A 21457-nucleotide genomic window follows, 5' to 3' on the forward strand; every position below is an offset into this window, starting at 1 on the left:
GCAAGTGCTTTGGAGGATAGGATTAACATTCAAAATGATCTGGACAAACTGGAGAAATGGTCTGAGGTAAATAGCATGAAATTCAATAAGGACAAATGCAAAGTACTCCACTTAGGAAGGAACAATCAGTTGCCCACATAGAAAATGGGCAATGACTGCCTAGGAGGGAGTACTGCAGAAAGGGATCTGGGGTCATGGTGGATCACAAGCTAAATATGAGTCAACAGTGTAACACTGTTGCAAAAAATGCGAACATCCTTCTGGGATGTATTCAGGGCCGGCTCCAGGCACCAGCTTACTAAGCTTGGGGCGGCCGCTTCGGAGAGGGGCGGCACATCCAGGTATTCGGCGGCAATTCGGCAGACGATCCCTCACTCCCGCGCCGAGCAAAGGACCTCCCGCCAAATTGCCGCCGCAGATCACGATCGCGGCTTTTTTTGTTTTTGGTTTTTGGTTTGGCTGCTTGGGGCGGCCAAAACCCTGGAGCCGGCCCTGGATGTATTAGCAGGAGTGTTGTCAGCAAGACACGAGAAGTCATTCTTCCACTCTACTCAGCGCTGATTAGGCCTCAACTAGAGTATTGTGTCCAGTTCTGGGGGCCACATTTCAGGAAAGATGTGGACAAATTGGAGAAAGTCCAGAGAAAAGCAACAAACATGATTAAAGGTCTAAAAAATATGACCTATGAGGGAAGATTGAAAAAATGGGGTTTGTTTAATCACTATGGCCCCAACTGAGCAATCACCAAACCATGTGCAAAGGCAGGAGTATGCTGAGAATGGGTTGACTAGTCCCATTGACTTCAACGGGATTCCTTACATGCTTAATTGCATGGCTGGAGGCAGACCTAAGGGGAGGCATTGGCAAGCTCAAGAGATAACAAAGCCAACACTGGGTCTCCCCACTAGATTTTATAAGCCAAGGAGCTGTGGGTCCAGCACACATGTTGTGGCCCCAGCTCCCTGAATGCCCCCAGCGCTTTAGTGAGCACTCCAGGAACTTGGACATATGGGAACAGAACGTTCACAACCATCGATCAGGCGAGGCATTTCCAGCAGAGAGAGGGAAGTATTAATACCCTCGTACAAAGCATGGGTAAGACCTGCTCTGAAATACTCTTTACATCTCTGGTCACCTGTGTTTGAGAACAATGAATTCAAACGGAAACAGGAGCAGAGAAGATCTAGTAGGATGATGAAGGGAGTGGAGGAGACTGGAAGAGCTTAGCCTAGCAAAATGAAGGCTGAGAAGGGACCTGACTGCTCCCGAAAAATACATCAGGGGGGGTAAACACCAGGAGGAGAGAGGAGCTATTGAAGCTAAAGGTCAGTATTGGCACAAGAACAAATGGCCATAAACCAGCCAGGGCCAAATTCAGGCTGGAAATTAGAAGAAGGTTTCTGACCATCAGAGGGGTGAGGTTTTGGAACAGCCCCCAATAGGAGTTGTGGGGGCAAACAACTTACTTGGTTTAAGAGAGAGCTGGACAAAGGTAGGAGTGGGATTGTATGCTGGGATTGCTTGTGAGGGTGGGGGGCAGGGCTCAGCATGCCTTATTATGTTCCTAAAACTCATGCTTCAGGGTTGCAGCCGCAACCAGCAGGGTTCAGGAAGGGATTTCTCCCGCCCTTCTTCCCCGCCGTATTCTGGGATTGTCGTCTTTTATTTCCTTCCTCTGAAGCAGTTGTTCTCACCCAATTTACCATTGTGGGCTGCATATACAGCTCTCTGTGTTGTGTGGGCTGCATCCACACACTAGATATACTACCTGTGTATCTACAAAAGAAAGCATGTTTTGTGTTTGTTATATGACAGCACTAGGATTCAAACCGAGCTGGTGCCTTTCGTTTCAACACCGGGCTGAGCGTCTGGAAAGCGCAGCTGTGGCGCCTGGGAGCCCAGCTGGGGACTGCCCCTCCAGTCCGGGAATGCCCCCTTCACCCAACCCCACAGCGATTACCCCCCCAGCACCCAGGAACCCCCAACGCTGGGCTGGCACATCTGCCTGCCCTGCAGAGACAGGGGGCCTTGTCAAGGGCAAAACGCCCCCCGCCAGGACTGCCCTCTCCGGCAGCCAGCCCCCACCCAGGGACTGCCCCCCATGCACCAAGCCCCCCACCTAGAGTATGTCTCCCATGCACCAGTTGCACCCCCCTCCTCAGCCCCCTGCACATTCCTCCCTGCGTCCCCCGCAGCCCTAGCCCCCTGCACCCTTTCCCCTCACCACAGCCCCCTACGTCCCCCTGCCTGTGCCCCCCTTGGACCCCCTTCTACACACTCACTGGTCTCCTACCTCAGCTGCACATTGCTCATCTGGGCAGCCCATCCTGCGGCTGTGGTCCCAGTACTGGAGAGCTGTGATGCCCTAGGCTGGGGGCTGGTGCCTAGTAGAGTGAGGCAGGGATCTGTGTGAACTCCATTCTCACAGCACATTCGGTCATGATCAGCAGTGGCAGTATTGGTGCATTGGCAGGGGATAAGTAAACTGGGAGCTGTTCAGACTCCAGTGAGGAGAGATGCAGAGCCCAGCAGGAATGACAAAGTGGGCTTGGTTCTGGAGAAATGTGCGCGATCTCCCGTGAAACACATGGGTGGGAGCAGAGAGCAGCAAACAGGGAGTTGCAGACAGGGCTCGTGTGATTTGGGGCTGCACAGTGTGGTGTGGGGGGGTTGGCTGTGTGAGACTCCGGGGTGACTGCACCTGGCACTTTATCTTCAGTGCTGGCACTTGGTTACCAGAACAACCCTGAAGGCTGGAGGAAGCTCAGAAGAAAGCAAGGAAGGACCAGAAAGCTGGCGATTTGTGGGGGAAGATTAAACAGCGAGCTATGAATGAGTAGTTCCTACAGGGGCAGGATACCAGCAGGTGGCATAGCTGAGGGCACAGCGGGGGCATACAGGCTGCTCTGAGAGGGTCAGCCTATAATAGAAATGAGATGAAAGTGAGAAAGGGGCAGTTTAGGCCAAATCCCAGAGCAAACTTTGTGTCATCAGCAGGGATCCTAGAAATCCATTTGCCACAGAAAAACGCAGAATTTGCATTTTTACAGAGAACCTTTAGTTTCTACCTTTTGTGAAAAAATAAGCACATATATTAACCATTAACTAAATTTTAATGAAAGTACCAGTGTCACTTCTTCAATGTGCACAATCTCCCCCTCTTGTGGTTGATTTTTGAATGCCCATTAAATTTACGTCGCTAAACAGACTCCAATAAACTGTTTCCGGCGTATAGAGGTTACTCAATGGCATATAGGGGATTTGTGTTTTAATGCATCTCAAATTTCACTTCAGCCTCCAGGACTAACTCAGAAAGTGAGTAATGTTAATATAAAAGCAATTTTCACTTTATTTTTTGTGCATTTAAAAAAAAATCTGAAAATATAGAATACAGACAGAAGTATTTGGAATCTGGAAGAAATACAAATTGCAATTCTATTTTATTGTATTATAATGATTGGTGTCACTGGTAGGCTTCAAACTTGCTTAAAAATTGTAAATATATCAATAAAACGTGTTCAGCTGATACTCTATATATTGTGGCTAGGAAAACTAAAGTTCAGCATTTCATTTTAATCACAGAAAAACAGATTTTTATGGTTTTTTATAGGAGAATTTTGGGGTTTTTATCACGGAAAACTAGGATCCCAGGTCATCATGACCTGGCCCCCTGAGGGACGTGACGGCGTCCCAGCACGAACTGGCAGGACCAAGCATTGGGAAACACCCTGAGGGACCATGCAGTCCCAGGCCCTGAAGAGTAATGCTTTTTCTCTTATTTCTGGCTCATTGCCCACTTTGCCCTTCCCGCACCAGCGACTGGTCTAAGAGAGCTCTAGCCCAGGAGAGCCCCATCATCTCCCGCTAGAGGGAGGTACGTGGTTGCTGCAGGCTGGAGTGGCAATGGAAGCTACCTGCCAACGCCCCAGCTCCAGCCCTCAAGGGTCTGCTCCTTCCCAGGGCAGATGGTGTCCTGGCCCCTGGGACAGCGTGGGGAGCCATGGTCCCTTGGGTGCTGATGGCATCATGGACTGCTGCAGGGGCCCAGAGCACAGCTTCTGGTGGATAAATGCCAGACGTTAAGGGCTGTTGGATTGTGGCCTGTGGGCTTGGCCCACGCCAGCGATTGTGGCAGGAGCTGGGATCTCAGTCCAGGCCTGTATTCCCATTCCTCATTTACCCTGGGCCATTCCTTCATTGGCTCCCAGGATGGGTGCCACAGAAGTTAGCAGGGCTTTCTCATCTCTAACCTCCATGGCTGTGGTCCTCTGCTCCCCTGCCCCAGGCTGCTGCAGATGCTTGTGTGTCTGGCCGGTGGTGACCATACAGCTCCTCCCTCTGTCCCTTCCAGCCCACAGCTCAAGCCTGGAATGGGGAGTGGGGGAATGGCTGGGGCTCCTGGGAAGCCCTGAGCAGCTCCACTTCTTTGTTCCGCACACGTCTCTTGTCGCTTGAGCCACCAGGATACGGGAGTTTCCTCCCAGCGCAGCTCCACCCCCAGGCGGAGATCCAGGGCAGGCGTTGCGGCTCAAGGGGGCTGTGGGGAGCCCAGTGGGGGGCTCAGAACTGCTGATGTGGGACTCTCTCTCTCTCCTCTCCAGCTGTAACCTGACATGCCCAGCTGGTCAGTACGGAGTCAACTGCGCCAAGTCCTGCAGCTGCCATGATGACACATGTGACCCCCTGACTGGAGCCTGCCACATGGGTGAGTGCAGCAGTTGTGTCTGGGTGTGGAGTCGGATGGGGACGGGCAGGGCCCCTTTCTGCTATATTATCTAGAAAATAGGACTGTGGGGGGGGGGGCTTTCAGCTATCCTGGTGCTTCTCCCCCCAGGCACTCCAGCCCCCCTTACCCACTGCACCCAATCCTGTTGCTAAGAGGAGCCAGGCCCACTTGCCCCAGACATAACTGAGATGCTCCCCAACTTTTCCTGCACCCGCTGTCCAGGAGAGCCCCCCAGCTCTCTCCCCTCCCACCCTCTGGTTGGCTTGGATCAGGTAGGTTCTCACTGCACCAGACGAGCACTGCATGTGCATCTTAGAGCCACAGCCTGAGCTCCGGCACACTTCCTGTACGGGGCACGCCCTGGGGCCTTCAGTCTCTCTCCTGTGCAGACCTCAGGGCTATTGTCCAGGTTCCATAACCAGAGGATGGCTACTGTGTCCTGGGAGGCCAGGCATTGTAGGCCGCTCTCCAGATGTCAGCTTGGGCACTCTTCCACCACGTGATTTATTGTCTGCAAAGCTGCCCCACCGTCACCGTGTGGGGAGGAAACCAGGACAAGCTGGGGCATGGGTGCCGCAGCTCTGGTGGAGCCAGAGAGTCTCCTGCTGAGGATCTGCAATCAGGCGGACAAGGAAGCAGGTGCAGCGATAGATTCTTGAATGCATTGAGTGTGTTAGACTCGCTTTCCTGCTGATGCTTCGAGTCTGTTAGGACCAGCAGCAGGGAAGATGTTATCAGCTTAGGCTGCCGGGGTGTGTGCAGTGACCACAGCAACAGGAAGTTTTCATGTAGGGAACAGTCTAATTGCATTGTGTATAAACAGTATGGACTAAGCAGGGCTTTGCAGCAGCTTCTCCCCAATTGTTCCACCATTGCCCATAGATCTCAGGCCACAGTGCCCTGCTGTTCTGGTCCTGGGCACACCCTCAGACATGCACAGAGCTCTGCTGATGCCCCTCGATCCCGACCTACAGCTCTCCTGCTCGGCCCGTTCTATTCCCTCCCATGCACACAACTCTCAATACCTCTCAGTCTTGACCTGCAAAGCACCTGCTATCCTATCCCTGGATCTGCTGTGATTGAAATGACCGGTCATGCCAGACTCTGGGGGTATTGGAGCATGAACTCAGACCTACGGGGGTTCATCCTCGCTAAGCAAGGGAGTGGTGTTTTACTGACACGTGTTTAACAGCGGAGCCGTGGGACATGCTGCCGAGTGGTCAGGGCATGTGTGGACCCTGCTTGGATCCACAACTAGTGTGCATGATGCTGACTGTGCCATGGCTGTGTCTAGTTGCCTGGTGTCACCTGACCTCGACCTGCCTGTTACAAATCAGCTTTAAACACTATTTAATTGTCTAGTGAAGGGGTGACCAGAAGTGAAAGCCACGTGCATGGCTCACCTTGGCAGTTCATATACCCCCATCCTGCACCATGGAGCCCGTCCTGTCCCACCCTGCCAGCCCTGCCCAACGTTAGCAAATTGCCATGACCCTGCCCTTTCCCACCATCCTCCCTTGTGCCATGCGCTGCTCTGCTCCTCCACACCTGCTTCTGCTCCGCACAGGTGTGCACACTGGGAAGCGCCAGGAGAGAACTGGAATATTATACAGGGAGCACTGGATGACCTAGAGGACTGGAGTAGTACAAATGGGATGAAATTCAATAGTATAAAGTGCAAGTTTGTGCACATAGGGACTAGTAACAAGAATTTTTGCTGTCAACTGCGGTCTCATCAGTTGGAATCGACAGAGAACGCGAAAGAGCTGGGTGCATTCGTTCATCACAGGCTGGCTCTGAGCCACCAATGTGATGTGGCTGCGCAAAAGGCAGATGAAATTCTAGGATGTATCAAGCAGCAGAGAGTCCTGTGGCACCTTTAAGACTAACAGATGTATTGGAGCATGAGCTTTCGTGGGTGAACGCCCACTTCTTCGGATCCGACACATCTGTTAGTCTTAAAGGTGCCCCAGGGCAGGGCTCTCCGTTGCTTTTTACAGATCCAGACTAACATGGCTACCCCTCTGATATAGGATGTATCAGGCGAGGAGTTGCCCCTCGAGTCAGGGAGGTATGAACGCCATTGCACAAGGCACTGGGAAGAGCTCATCTGGAATACGGGCTACAAGCCACGTTCAAGAGAGATGAAGTCAAACTGAAGCAGAAGCAGAGCAGGGGAAGGGAACCCCTAGCACACGAGAAGAGACTACAAGAGTTTGGCTGTGTAGCCTAGCAAAACACAGGCTGTGTGGGGATCTAAGTGCTCTTGTAAATACATCGGGGGGCAAACACCAGGGGGAGGGAAGAGCTAGTGAAGCTAAAGGACAGTGTTGGCCCAAGAACAAATGGGGCTAAACTGGCCACAGGTAAATTGAGGCTGGAAACTAGAAGGTTTCTAACTATGGGAGGAGCGGGGTTCTGGGACAGCTTCCCACCAGGAGTGGGGCAAACTGACTTGGTTTTGAGATGGAGCTTGATAAGTTTACCAATGGGAGTCTATGATGTGCTGCCTGCGAGAGCAGGGGACTAGACTGCCCCCTTCCAGTCCTGTGTCCCCCAGCCTGCTCTGTCACCTGCTGGCTGAGTTTTAACCAGGGGCCTCTTTATCTGTGCCTTGTGCAGCACTTTGCCTGTCATCAGCACTGAATCCATTAGGAGTGTGATAGGCAGGAGCATCCCCTGGCAGGAGGGGGCTTCCTGGCCCCTGGCCCTCTGCACAGAGAGCTTCGGGCTGGGCTCTGGGTCAGCCCCCTTGTGCTGGATGCTGGCACCTTTAGAGGAGTCAAGCTCGCTGGGGTGCTGCTTTCTCTGCTCTGCATGCCAGGGGCTGCCAGCTGTGCCAAGCTCTGTGCCGTTCCCTTTGATTCTCTCCGGGACGTGGGATGAGGCATGCGGCCTGCCTGAGCCCCCACACATCTAGCTGTGAAATCCAGGCACCGGTGTGAGGAATGGGGGATGCCAGGAGCCAGTAGGCCATGGTTCCTCTTTCCTGGCAGCTTGGGCAGGCAAGTGTGGGGGAGTGCAGCTGACTGCTCGAGAGGCCTCACGGCTCAGGGCTGAGCTCCAGTTCCTCACGGGCTGGGTGTCCTGCTCTCACCTTTCCCAGAGTCCCCAGGTTCAGTCTAGCGACTCCATTGGCCTCGGTGTTGCCGGCCCCGGGCTGCTCTGCCAGCAAAGGCCTTACTCACCCCCTCATTCCCATCGGCAGGTTGTTCCCATCTCTGAGATAGCAGCTCTGTTTGCTGTCTCCCCCGGGGGACTCCGGTCAGTCCAGTGGCACAGCCCATCCCGTCTGGAATTTGCACAGAGCGGTTCCTTGCAAAGGGGCGGGAAGCTGGAAAATCCTCATTGTTGGTCACCTGGGCCCTCTGGCTCCAGCTCCCTGCTCTGATCTGCTTTTCTGTCTCCCTCAAGCCCCCTGTGAGTGTCCCTTTGGAGACTGAAAGAAGCCACAGTTGGACTGAGCCCTGCTGGGCCAGACGGCTCCAGATCTCACTTTCACTCGGGCACGGGGAACCCATGATGGACCCCCAGAGAATGATGAGAGAGGCCATGCTCCAAGGGGTAGTGACCGAGAAGCCTGGCTGAGCCGCCTTGCAAGCAACACTGGGGAACCCGAGACAAGAGATCAAGACGGCCATGGGTTGAGCAGCATCAGAGCCCAGTCTGAACACCATCAGAGAGAAGCATAGGAGCAGGAACAGTGCACCATTACACACAGAGTGTCAGGGATCTGCTAGCCCAGGGCGGCAGAGCCACATTCTGCCTCCCCTGCACCAGTGGCTGGGAGATTCCTCTCTTTCTGCATAGCCCCAGCTCCAACGTGAGGGCCATGGCTGGAGAATTGCTGCTCTCCGGCTCTTCCCTGCAGCTGGAAAGGCCCCTTGGGAGTGGAACTGGCTCCTGGCTGGCCCCACCTTCATCCTCCTTCCTCCCCAGCAGGCTCCACACAAAGTGTGGTGAGGCCTTCCCCAGGAATCAGGCCCACCACATCACAGCCAGGCCCGGCAGCAGCCACTGGCTTGGAGAATCTTCTGTGGCATTAGGAAGTGAAATGCATGGAACGTTCCAGCTGAAATCCTGCAGGGCCAGGAAATTCCAGTCCGTACGGTGCAGACAGCAGCGCCAGCCTCATTGCACAGCGGGAGCACCGCTCATGCCTGTGTCTCTGGTTACACAGATGGTTTAAAGTTATTCGTCTTCCTGTGGGACCCATGAAATGTGCCAGATGCTTTCTCTCCAGTGCCACCCCGTCTCCTTTCTCCCTTTTATCTCGAAACTCATTGAACCTGCTGCTTGGAGTTCCTCTCCTCCAATGCCATCTTCAATCCAGCATCCTCCCCCTGTGCACCACTGAAACTGCTCTCACCAGAATGTCCTCTCCCTGGCCAAACCCAGAGCCAGTGCTTCATCCCCCTCAACCTGCCAGCCACCTTCCATGCCATCAACCAGGCTGCTCTTCTTGGAATGGTGCGCCCCTCGGGTTTGGAGCCTCTTGCCTCTCCCAGGTCCCCTCCTCCCTTTCTCATCACTCTGTCAATGTTTCAGATGAAGGATCCTCTTCTTACCTGCCCAGGTTTCACAGAGGGTCCCCCAGAGCTCTTCGTTGTCGCCTCCCCTTCTCCCTTTAACCTTGTCTGCATAATCTCATTCAAAACCACGTGTTGACTACTGTCCTTTTGCTGACAATCCCCAGATCTTAGGGGCAGCCCTATGAACTCTCAGGGAAGATTGGGTAGGAGCAGGGAGGTGACATATAGGTTAGATGAGACCATGACTGAACACTGCATCCAGTTCTGGTGTCAAAATTCAAAAACATGTTGACTAAATGCAGAGGATTCAGAGATGAGCCACAAGAAAGATTCAAGATCTGGAAAACCTGCCTTATAGTGAGAGATGCAAGGAGATCACTGTATATACCTTAATAAAGAGCAGATTAAGAGGTGACTTATCACAGCCTACAAGTGCCTACAGGGGACGAAGATTTCTGATAGTAGATGGCTCTAAAGCCACAGCTCCAGAGAACTTTCATCCAAGAGTTTTAAAAGAGCTGGCTGAGGAGTGTGCTGTACCATAAATGTTGATTTTCAAAAGTCTCGGAATAGTGGAGAAGTTCCAGAAGACAGGAAGAAAGTGAATAGTGTGCTAATTTCTAAAAAGGTAAATGACCCATATCATTATAGGCTTCTCAGCCTGACATCAATCCTGGGCAAGACAATGGAGCGACTGCCACAGAACTCGATTAATAACTAAAGGGGAGGAATGTAATTCATGCCAATCAGCCTGGGTTTATGGAAAATAGATGCTGTCAGGGACAGTGGGTCTTGAACACTGGTACACAGGGCTCTTAAGATCCAATAAGTTCTGACCTCGTGTCCTCTTAATGACCCCCAGAACTACAAGCCCAACGCTGATGGAGAACTCCAGTTCTGGGATCTGACTGGTGGAACTCCAGCAGTCCCAATTAGTCCCCTGCTCTATTTAAACCAAGCAGAGGAATAGGAAGTTGTCTATGCAATGAGGTTTCTCCTATTTAGAATGCCCCCCACCCCCAACTACCTGCTCCTACTGCCAGACTCTGGTGTCTTGGTAACATGACCCTGCCTGTCTCACGACACCTGATTCTCTATCTACCCTCTGGCCTGTCTCGGACTCTGATCTCCTGGTGTACGCTTAGCCTGGCCCCGTCTCATGCTGCATCCGCTAGCTCAGATCACCCACATGCTGGTCGTGCCACAAGCTAACTTGAGATTTTCTTTGGAGGAGATTACAGGTTTGGTTGATATAGTGTTCACGTAATAGATTTAGGCTTCTGTAAGGTGTTTGACTCGGTGCTACATGACATTTTAATTAAAAAACTAGAGCGATATAAAATGAACCTGGCACACATTAAATGGATTAAAAACTGGCTACCTGGTAGGTCTCAAAATGTTACGGTAAACGGGGAATTGTCGCTGAATGGATGTGTTTCCAGTGGAGTGCCACAAGGATCAGTTCTTGCCTCGTTGCTATTTAGCATCTTTATCAGTGCTCTGGAAGAAAACTTAAAATCCTCATGGATAAAGTTTGCAGATGATACAAACTGGGGGAGAGAGAAATAATAAAAAGGACATGTCACTGATTCAGAGCACTGTGGATCAATTGGTAAACTGGGTGCAAGCAAACAATATGCATTTTAATATGGATAAAGGTAAATGTGCACATGTAGGAACAAAGAATGTAGGCCACACATACAGGATGAGGGATTCCAGCCTGGGAAGCAGTGACTCTGAAAAACATTTGGGGGTCGGGTGGTTAATCAGCTGAACGTGAGCTCCCAATGGATGCTGTGGTCAAAAGAGCGAATGCGATCCTGGGATGGATAAACAGGGGGCTGTCCATTAGGAGTAGAGAAGCTATTTTACCTCTCTGTTTGGTACTGGTGGGACCACTGTTGGAATACCGCGGCTGGGTTGGGTGCCCACAATCCAAAAAGGATGTTGATAATTGGAGAGGATTCTGAGAAGAGGCCCAAGAATGATTAAAGGGTTAGAAAACCTGCCTTAAAGTGATTGAACTTTGTTTAGCTTAACAAAGAGAAGGCTCAGGGGTGACTTGATGACAGTCTTTAGTTATCTACATGGGGAACAAATATTTAATAATGGGCTCTTCAATCTAGCAGAGAAAGGTCTAAGACAATCCAGTGGGTGGAAGTTGAAGCTAGATAAGTTCAGACTGGAAATAGGGTGTTCATTTTTAACGGTGACAGTAATTAACCATCGGAACCAGTTACCAAGAGTTGTGGTGGATTCTCCATCACTGACCATTCTTCAGTCAAGATTAGATTTTTTTTTTTTCTAAAAGCTCTGTTCTACAAATTATTGTGGGGCAGGTTCTGGCCTGTGTGATACAGGAGGTCAGACGAGATGATCGTAAGGGATCCTTCTGGCCTTGGAATCCATGAACAATCTGTGTGACAAAGGCAGAACAAGATGTAAGTGGTGGGAGCTGCAGCTAGAGAATTTCAGACTAGAAATAAGGGACACGTTTTTAACAGTGAGGATAATTAACCACTGAACAACTCACTCACTCAAGAGCGGTGGATTCTCCGTCACTTGGACTCTTTAACACTGGGATTCCCAAAGGGACATAAAGGCCTGAATTTCGATGGGTACTGGGCATCTAACTCTCTGAGAATCCTTTGAAAATCCCAGCCTAAATCAAGATTGGGTGCCTCTTTCTAAGAGATCTGCTCTGGGTGCGGAAATTCTCTGGTCTGTGTTAGAGGGGACGGCAGACTAGACGATCACAATGGTGTCCCTGGGTTTAAAATATCTTGTACGCTTTCGCCAATTTGCCCCACTCACATCCACTCAGAATGATGCTTTGGCCGTGTCACTCCTCTTTTTGCATCCCTCCATTGGTTCCCCCTTCTCCACCGTATCAAACACCAACTGCTGGGCTCAGCGTGGGGCAGAGGTGCAGCCCCAGGGCTCAGCGTGGGGCAGAGGGGCAGCTCAGGAACTGTCACCCCCAAAGGGGAGATTTGGGGAGAGATTTTATCATGGTCTCTGCTTGGTGGGGGTGCTGGTGATTGGACTCAGTGAGGGCGTCTGAGCGGCCTGTGTTGAGGCATTTGGCGGGGAGGGGCAGGAAACAGGGGAGGTGCCTTCCCTCCCTCTTTCCCCACTCCGACTGGCCAGCCCATAGGATCTGGGTCATGACTGGGATGGACTCCTGGCTCTCCACCCATCCCCAGGGTAGTGCGTTAATGGAGTGCCTGGTGTGTCTTTCAGAGGCCAATCAGCGGATGGGGGTGATCGCAGCGGGGGCCCTGCTGGCTTTGCTGCTCATCCTCCTCCTCTCGCTGCTCTGCTGCTGCTGTGTCTGTCGCAAGAAGGAGGAAGCTCAGGGGTAAGTGTCTGTGTGCCTTTGCCTCAACCGTGAGAGCCCAGCGTGCGGCCTTCCTGGAGCCGCTGCCGTCCATCCCGGAGCTACCGGGCTCCCAGCCACCGGGCCGGTCCAATGAAGCAACATGTTCTCTTCAGCTGGAATCTGCCATGGCGTTTTTCAGGTTTGGGATGGAAAAATTTGAGAAAAAAATTTAAAAATTTCTTTCGAGTTTTGGAAACCATCCATAGCCTGAAAACTCCCCCAGGAGACACTTTCCTAGAATCTCCCCCAGGAAAGGCTAACCTAGATTAATCCCCCCCGGGAGAGAGATCCTAGAATGTCCTCTCCCCCACCCCGGCAAAGGTCACGCACTCCTTACAAACCGAGCAGCAGCTAGCTCTGAGGATGGCTTAAGGTATGTCCACACTGGAGCTGGAGGTGCCATTCCCCGCACAGTAGCCATGGCAGAGCCAGCAGTGGGAGGGGCGAGCTGTCCTGAGTACACAGCTAGGATCTTAGACAGGATCGCACCCGGCCAGCTAGCCCCCCCACCCCCTCCCCGTCGCTCATCCAGGTGCGGCTATCCTCTGCTTTTAGTGCTGGCTCGGTCAGGAAAGAGGTGGCCAAATTGGAGAGACTCCGGAGGAGAGCGACAAAAACGTCCCAAAGTTTACAAAACCTGACGCAGGTGGAAAGGTTAAAAAAAGGGGCATGTTTAGTAGAAGAAGACTGAGGTGGGGAGGCTGACAACAGTCTTCAAATATGTTGCGGGCTGCTATAAAGAGGATGATGATGGATTGTTGTCTATGTCCCCTGATGGCAGGACGAGAAGTAATGGGCTTCATCTGCAGCGAGGGAGATTTAGGTTAGATATTAGGAAATCTTGTCTAACTAAAGGGATCATTAAGCTCTGGACTAGGTTTCCAAGGGAGGTTGTGGAATCCCTGTCCTTGAAGGTTTATAAGACCAGGTTGGACAAACACCTGTCAGGGATGTTCTAGGTTTACTCGGTCCTGCCTCCGCGCTGGACAAGGTGACCCCTCGAGGTTCCTGCCAGGCCTGTGTTTGGGATTCTATGTCTGTTGCAGTGTAGATGCTCCCTTAGACTGCCCCTTGGGTGCAGCTGCGGAGCAAAGGGCAGGGAGGTACACTGGGGAAGCTGAGCTCTCAAGGATCTGTTACTACTACGCACGGGCTGAGTTCACTGAAGCCAGGGAGGGCAGGCGTAGAGTTTCCAGCAGTAACAATGGGCTGTTGTTGCCTCTGTGTCCCTGCGGAGCGGCTGCTGGGCCAGCTGTACCCATGGCCCCATTAGCAAGCGTCCCGATCCCTCTCCTTGTGCAGCGTGCCTGGGCCCCAAAGTGCCAGGCTCTGACAGGCCCGTTTAAATCCCCACCCTGAACGTCACCTCCCTGCAGGTCAGCATTTATCTTCCTGCCTGAAAAGGAAAAGTGGCAAAGAGCTGGTCCTGCTGGAGTGCGGTCTGGGAGCCTGCCCGGCCACCATGTCCTCACTGCGGTACCCATGCCCCGAGTGGGGAGCAGGTTCTGAGCCCCCTGCTCTACTGCCCTGGCCCCTGGCATTTCCATGGGAAAACTGCACTCAGCGTGGCCATATCAATGCTTGTGTGCGAATGACCTCAGCCTCTGCTCCTCCCACCATCCCCTAGATGGGTCATAGACCCTTCCAGCACGGGCCCAGCCGTGCACTGGGGAGTGCCAATCAGCCTCTTGCCACTGACCCCCAGGGGAAGCCTGACCCCCTCATGCCTGCAGGAGCTCAAAGGAGATTGCAGCCACTGAGGTCAGGCTCTGCCAGAGCCCCGTGAGCCTGCGTTACCTTCCGTCCCTAGTCACAGCTCTTGGCTCAGTCTCTCATTTTATTTACACGGTAGATCATCGAGCGCTTCTGAGTGCCACTCGGGATACACGTGGGCGTGTGCTCCTCAGCGTACACCAGACAGGCAGGGACGTGGCAGAAACGGCATGTGTCCGACTCTTCCAGAGCATGTTCCGAGCTGGACGGTCTGGTGGTCAAAGCGCAGCAGTGGGGATCAGGGGCTGCGGGGGCTGAGCCTGGGCCCAACACTGACTCTGTGACCTTAGAGGGGTCTCGTCCAGTGGTGGAGTGGTAAAAAAAAAAAAAAAAAAAAAAAAAAGTGGGTAAATGAACCTAAACTAAACTCCACTTTCCAAGAACAGAAGCGGATAAGCTGTTTACCCAGATCTATGCTACTGGTCTCATCGCTGCTCCGTCTCTCAGCATCGCCGTCTGCAGACTGGGGCGAAGTCCCTGCAGGGCATGATAAGGCACCATGCAATAGTGGTTGTGGCTTTGAGATCCTCCCTATACAAGTGCTCTCAGCCTCTGTCTCATGCCCCTAGGTCAAGGGGACATTTTGGGGCAGGAAGGGGAAAATGCAGCATTGCCAGCAGAGGGAAGATCCCTTTAACCAGACCAAGGTGTTCCCCGACCTGGATGGAAATGGTGCCTTGCCCATCATCCAAGGAACCAAGGAGGTGAATGTGCTCTTTCCTTAGCTATCCCACAAAGCAGCCACCGGTAGAGGGCACAGAATCAATGAGAAATCTACGCGATGGGCACTGCGCTGCGTGATTGCCAAATGCTTGGAGATCTGTCAAGTGGCCAGTTCACACAGGGAGACAAGAGCTGGCATAGGAGCTCATTAATCTGGCGGACAAGGCAGAATGGGATCCGCCGGCTGGGAGCGAATGCTAGGCAAATTCAGACTAGAAACACGGCACCGATTTTTAACAGTGAGGGGAAGTAGCCTCTGGGAGATTGGGACATGGGGGATTGTCTATAACTGGGAGCCCTTCAGTCAGGACTGGGGGTCTCTTTCTAAAGATCTGCTCTGGTTCAACTAGAGGTTATTGGGCTAGACTCCCTGGGTGGGCTCTCTGCCCTGTAAACCCAGGAGGTCAGACTAGAGCAGGATGGGCACTTCTGGCCTTGGAATCTGCAAATCCATGACAAAAACCCAACTCGAATGGGAGCACTCCAGCCCCTCACCCCCCTCCTCCTTCCCTTCTGCTCAGCCCGGTCTCTAGCCACCCCTCCCCCTCCCCTCCTCTGCTGCTCGGCCAGGCCCCAGTCGGTGCACTCCCACCCATTTCTACAGCAAAGCTGGTTAAGATCAATGTACAATGTTTCCACCGCAGGGGAGTGCATTTTCCCTCATTCTCTGCAACGACTGAACTACTTTTGCAGACACTTTCCAAACATTTTCGACCTCAGACACAGGCTGAGCCTGGAAAATTGCAACCAAAAAGGCGAAGATTTCTGAAAACTCTGGGTAATTGCAAACAGGTTTTTAGTAATGGCCACTCGGAGCAGCCTTCACTCCCCTGGCTGGGGCCCAATCCCCAGGGCATTGCCATCTGCCAGTGCAGCCGTCCTCTAGTGCAGGGGGACGGGGGGGTGGGGGGGTGCAGCCACCTCTGGGCAGAAAGTCCATCTAACAATGCACTGCAAAGAGGCCTTGGGAGTCAGAGAGAGCACTGCCAAGCAGAAGCTCAGGGAAATGTAGGTCAGAAGAACATAATTACCTTCCTAGAATTTGGACATGACACCAGGGTCAAACTCGTGCTGTTACAAGTGCCATGAAATCTTTGATGCCCACAAGGGATCAGGTCTGAACCTCCCCAGCAGAGTGACACTGACTTGGAGAAAAGTGTACGACCTGCTGAGTAACAGTGCCATTACGCCCTCAGCTTCCTCTAGGGGCTTCCCAACCAAGTACTGGCCTCCTGACTTGATAGCTGCCCGAGTACACACGCATGGCAGCACGGGTAGGGCTCTGGCAGCTTCCAGCTGCTCCCCGAGTTCCTGCTGAGTGATCAGATCTGCCACTGCAGGGACCAAGGAAACTATGGGTAACACTGAGTGGAAACATGGGTGGAAGCCAAAGTTGGCGAAGAACCGGGCTGTGTTTGGTTGAAGTGTGCCCCAAATTGTTATAGGCAAATTCTACAAAAGGCAGCAGGGAGACCCAGTCATCCTGTTGACAGTTTAAGAAGCAACAGTGGTACTCATGGCAGCGTGAGGCACCTGCAACCCAGGCAAAAGCAGAAGGTCCCAAGGAAGCTAGAGAGCCCCCTGAAAGCCAGGTCCAGTCCAGTCCACAAGGGCCTTCTGTTGGCCTGCTTGACAGCTGCTCTGTCCTGCTCCCCAATGGGGGTCTGATGGAAGGACAGCCCTGCTGCCTGGCTCCAGCTCCGCTCCTGGTGGCTCCAGCACCTGCACTCCCCTTCTCATTCCCAGCTACAGCAGTTCCCACTTTGACCCGCCCAGTCTCCCCGCTGGGTGAGGGAACGGGATTGCCTCGCAGCCAGGGAGCACAAGGAGCCCAGGGCCAGCTGGAGCCAGGTAGCAGGGCCGCCTTTACAGCGGAGCCCCCAGCTGGAACAAGAAGGAACAGCTGATTCCTGGTGGGCCAAACAGAAGGCCTTTGCCGGTGGCTATGGTACCTGTGCTCCCCTGCCAGACGGCCCCTTTCCCTCCCCTGCAGAGCATTCTCTGAGCCAGCAGGTGCCAGTGCTGGGCTCGGGCAGGAGACGGGGGTGCTCAGAGGTGGGTCAGTGCAGGAGACTTGCAGTCCAGAACTGGCAGGGGAGTGCAGGGGCTGGAGGTGCTAGGAGTTCAAGGTGGACTCGGGGGGGGGGGGGGGGGGGTCAGAGCTGAGTAGCAGAGCTGCCTGGACATTGGAGCCCCCAGCTGGAGGCACAGGGAAAGGATGGGCTCTAGGGGGAGTCACTCGCTACTTCTCTGGGCTTCTCCCAGCTCCGCCACTACCCCCATCTTCCTCCCAGGCCCAAGTAGGGGCCCCAGAATTGAACTTTTCAGGAGGCATCTATGGGACAAACGCTACAACTGGGAGGTCCTGCGCCGGGATCTGATTTGCCCATTCCGTCTGTCCATAGTGTGTGGATGGTATGCTGATGAGATAAGAAGTGCTATGCTTAGGAGCTTAAAAAACTCATGCCAAAAGTGCGCAATAAATTGCCTCGATCTGACACAATGGCAGTTGGAAATCCATGGAGCCAGAAGACATGTTCTAAAAGAGATGGACTGTCTCTGAGGTGGTTGGTACTGTGCAGGAAGGAACAAAATGTGCAATCTTGATCAACCACTGTGCACCACCGAGAATGAGTCAGATCCATAGTGAAGTCCAGAGAGACAGTGGACCAGGGCTAGGACAGGTTAGGCAGTGTCTGGAGAAGGTTGAGTGGCTTCACATGTGTGTTTCTGATTCAGGAGCAAAGATCACAAAAGCTAATGTATTTCTTGACAGAGTGCTTACCCAGCCACCACAAGGTCCATGAAACTAAGCTCCACGTTTTAGTTTGGCCAAAGTGACCATTGAGAGGTGCATCATGGCAAAGTTTCAGGACTTTGCGTCAAGGTAGATGATCAGGGACATAAATGTGTTCCCCATGGTAGAGGAAATGTGAGCCGGGCTGGGTATTTGCATTGTCCAAAGCCTGGTCAATCTGGGTAGCAAATGGATCATGAGGCAGCCAGGACCAAATGATGAACATTAGGCTCTTTGCCACTGTTCCACTGACAAAAATGTGATGGTTTAAGAACCTCCAAAGAGGTTCTGTGTGAGATTTGACGTAGTCATCCTTGAGGGACAAGGCATCCACCTTTCCATTTCTAGCACCCAGGCAGTAAGTCATGACAAACTCAAATTGGGCAAAAAATAGTGACCAACAGATCTGACGCTGATTTACGTTTTGAGCCATACAGAAATATTCCAAGTTCTTGTGGCCAGTAGGGACCTGAACCAGGCTCCTTCCAGGAGGTGGCGCCCCTCTTCAGTGGTTGCCTTGGTCACCAATAGCTTCGTATCCCAAATGTTGTCGTTCCTTTCTGCCAGGGTTAACTTTTGTGAATAAAAGGCATGTGGGTGGAGCTGATTATGTGACCCATTTGTTGCAACAGTATGGCTCCAATGGTGAAATTTGATGTATTGGCCTCCAGAGTAAATGGTTGGGTGGGATCTGTATGGACAAGGATGGACGCCATGGTGAAAGCTCTCGTTAGTTGGTCAAAGGTGAATTGAGCCTCAGGAGACCAGACAGATCGTTCTCTCTTCTGGAAGAGTGCCCTCAGAGGGGCTACCAGGTGGGAAAAAGTTGGCAAAACCGAGGAATCATTATACCTATTGCATGTCCCTTGGAGCTGCCACTTGGAGATGGCAGATACCTTACATGGATCCATAGTCAGCCCTTCAGGCAAAATGGTGTATCCTAAGAACTTGATTGTGCTCTGGTCAAATTCAAACTTCTCTAGTTAAGCATTCTGGTGGAGCCCTTCCAAGAGCTGGGTCACACATGGTCATGAAGGACCTGGGTCTCAGAGAAGATATCATCAAGGAAGATCACAATGATCTGGTCCAACATGTCTCTAAGAATATCCTCGATTAAATGTTGGAACATCGCAAGGACAATGCACAATCCAAAGGGCATGACCAAGTACTCAAAATGTGCGAACTGGGTGTGGAAGGCAGTCGTCCACTCATCCTATTCCTGAATACAGACAAGGTTATAAGCTCCATGGAGGTCCAGCTTGGTAAAGATCTTAGCAGAGCGAAGTGTCTCGAGAGCAGTAGAAGGGTATCGATTCCAGATGGTGACCTCATTCAAGGCTAGATAGTCCATGCAGTAGCGGCTTCGGAATCGACTAGTGCTTCTTGACTGGCCAGCATGGCAGGGTGCCGTAGACAACGTGGAATCTGGGGAGGTGTTGGCTGCTGGTTGGACACTGCAAAAGCCCTGGTGGACAGATGTGGTTCTCTGCATGGCCAAATGAGGGGAGGAAAACTGTCTCAGCTTAGATCCCTCTGTTGGAGCTGGGGCATTTCCTGATCGAGGTCAGGCCTTACATGGACAGAATGAAGCAAAATGCTCAGGTTGTCCATAAAACAGACAGAGGTCTTCAGCCTGGCATTGAGCCTACTCCCCTTTGGAGAGGTGGGTCTGAGCCATATTGACCAGCATGGGTTTGGACTGCAGTGTGGGCACAGGAGATTGACTGGTCAGGGCCATCAAAACTGGCATGGCTCATCCATTTTTCTTGGTGGCGTTTGGGTAGGTGGTTGTTAGCTTTCATGCACAGATCAGTAAAAATGACTAGGCCAGCCATAGGCTCTATCCTGCTGCTGTGAGGGAGCAAAGAGGGAAGTAGCAGCTCCTTTCCAACCGAAATAGCTGTGGAAAAAATCTCCCTGCAGTGTGGCTGCATCTCATACTGTCGACTGCTGCAGGAAGCCTCCATTTGGCAGTAGTGCCAATTAAATTCCAAAACCGTACATCTGGTTTGGAGAACGTGTGGTCTGCATCTAATTACTGTGCAGATAAAAGAAGCCACTTCACAAACACAGACTCATTGTCAGAAGTATTTCTTGGGCAAAGTCTCGAAATAGTTTCCTTCGTCCATGGTTTGTTGGGCTCTCCGGCTCTTTGCGGCTGTGCTGGCGCATTGCAGGATGGGGTTAGCTCTGGAAAGCACAGCCTGCTGCTTCCCCAGTGCAGAGCTCCAGGAGGAAATGGCAGCACCCCTGCTAGCAGCAGTGGAATGGCAGAATCTCTTCACAGTGAGTGGGGCGAGTTCAGGTTGTGGCTAATTCTAAACTTTGGCAGGTTTGCCCCATGTTCTGTGCAAAATCCTAGATCAGTGGTCCCCAGACTTTTTATCTTGTGCCCGCCTTACCTCTGTCCGCCCCCCACCATCCCACCAGCCAGGAGCGGGAGACACAAACAGGGGTAAGGGGGCCCAGCCTGGGGGCAGGAGCAGCTGATGCCGGTAGATAGGGTCCCACGCACAGGGCCGGCAGATGCAGCCAAGAGCAGAGCGCCAAGAGCGTGGGGTCGGCAGCCAGGGCCCTGGGCACGGATCCCTGGGTGCAGGGCTGGCAGCCAATCCCTGGGACCAGAGCCAGGAGAGGGTCCAACCACACCACTGCAAACACCCCACAAACGTTCCTCCTCATCCCCAAGAGCAGCGCACGCCACAGATTGGGGACCTCTGTCCCAGATGAATATGGAGTGTCACTGTTTAGCACCCTCTAATGACAGCATAGTGGCATGACAACATATCACAAGGCAATCAGCTGTGGGCTCCTGTAGTTGATGAAAGTGTGGGAGGACTAGAGGGAACTCTAGTGAGCACACAGCCCATCTTCTGTGCTTCCCTTTCTAGGTGTCTCCTTGACTTTTCAGCCTGGTCACATCACAGCATTATTATGGTTATTTATTTATACTCCCATAGCACCTAGAAGGCCCAGTCATGGAGCAGGGCTCCACTGTGCTAGATGCAGTACAAACACAGAACTAACTTTGAGTTCATGCTCTCATTTCCTCTTCATGGGTAATGGAGAGGAGGAATATTAACAAAGTCTTTGTTCTTTGATGTTTCACAATGGCTCATTTGGTTTCTGCGCTTCTTGGTGGGCAGGACCTAAGACCTTGTGTAGGAAGCCAGCATTGTACATTGATTAACGCTTCTTTCCTGTTTGATGGGGGGAGGGATAGCTCAGTGGTTTGAGCATTGGTCTGCTAAACCGAGGTTGTGAGTTCAATCCTTGAGGGTGCCATTTAGGGATCTGGGGGCATAAAAAAAAATAGTTGGGGATTGGTCCTGCTTGGAGCAGGGGGGTGGACTAGATGACCTCCTGAGGTCCCTTCCAATCCTGATATTCTATGATGACTTACAAAATTGTAGAGGATTACAATGCAAACATGTAATGTCACATCATAACACAGGGTATAGATGATATACATGAGATTAATACACATAAAGCCTAAACACCAAGCACATGTGTACAGGCAAGTC

At 52.3% G+C, this 21457-nt stretch overlaps 1 protein-coding gene across 2 annotated transcripts in view; it reads left to right on the top strand.

Moving 5' to 3' along the window:
* SCARF2 (scavenger receptor class F member 2) overlaps positions 1 to 21457 on the top strand; it is a 94887-nt gene that overhangs the window by 47478 nt on the left and 25952 nt on the right. For both annotated transcript variants that reach the window (XM_054006296.1, XM_054006298.1), the window contains exons 7-8: positions 4602 to 4705; positions 12502 to 12619. In XM_054006296.1, coding sequence (XP_053862271.1) covers positions 4602 to 4705; positions 12502 to 12619 — 222 coding nt within the window. The remainder of the gene's footprint in view (positions 1 to 4601; positions 4706 to 12501; positions 12620 to 21457) is intronic.

Source organism: Malaclemys terrapin, chromosome 16, assembly GCF_027887155.1.
Source record: "Malaclemys terrapin pileata isolate rMalTer1 chromosome 16, rMalTer1.hap1, whole genome shotgun sequence".
NCBI classification, from domain to species: Eukaryota; Metazoa; Chordata; order Testudines; family Emydidae; genus Malaclemys; species Malaclemys terrapin.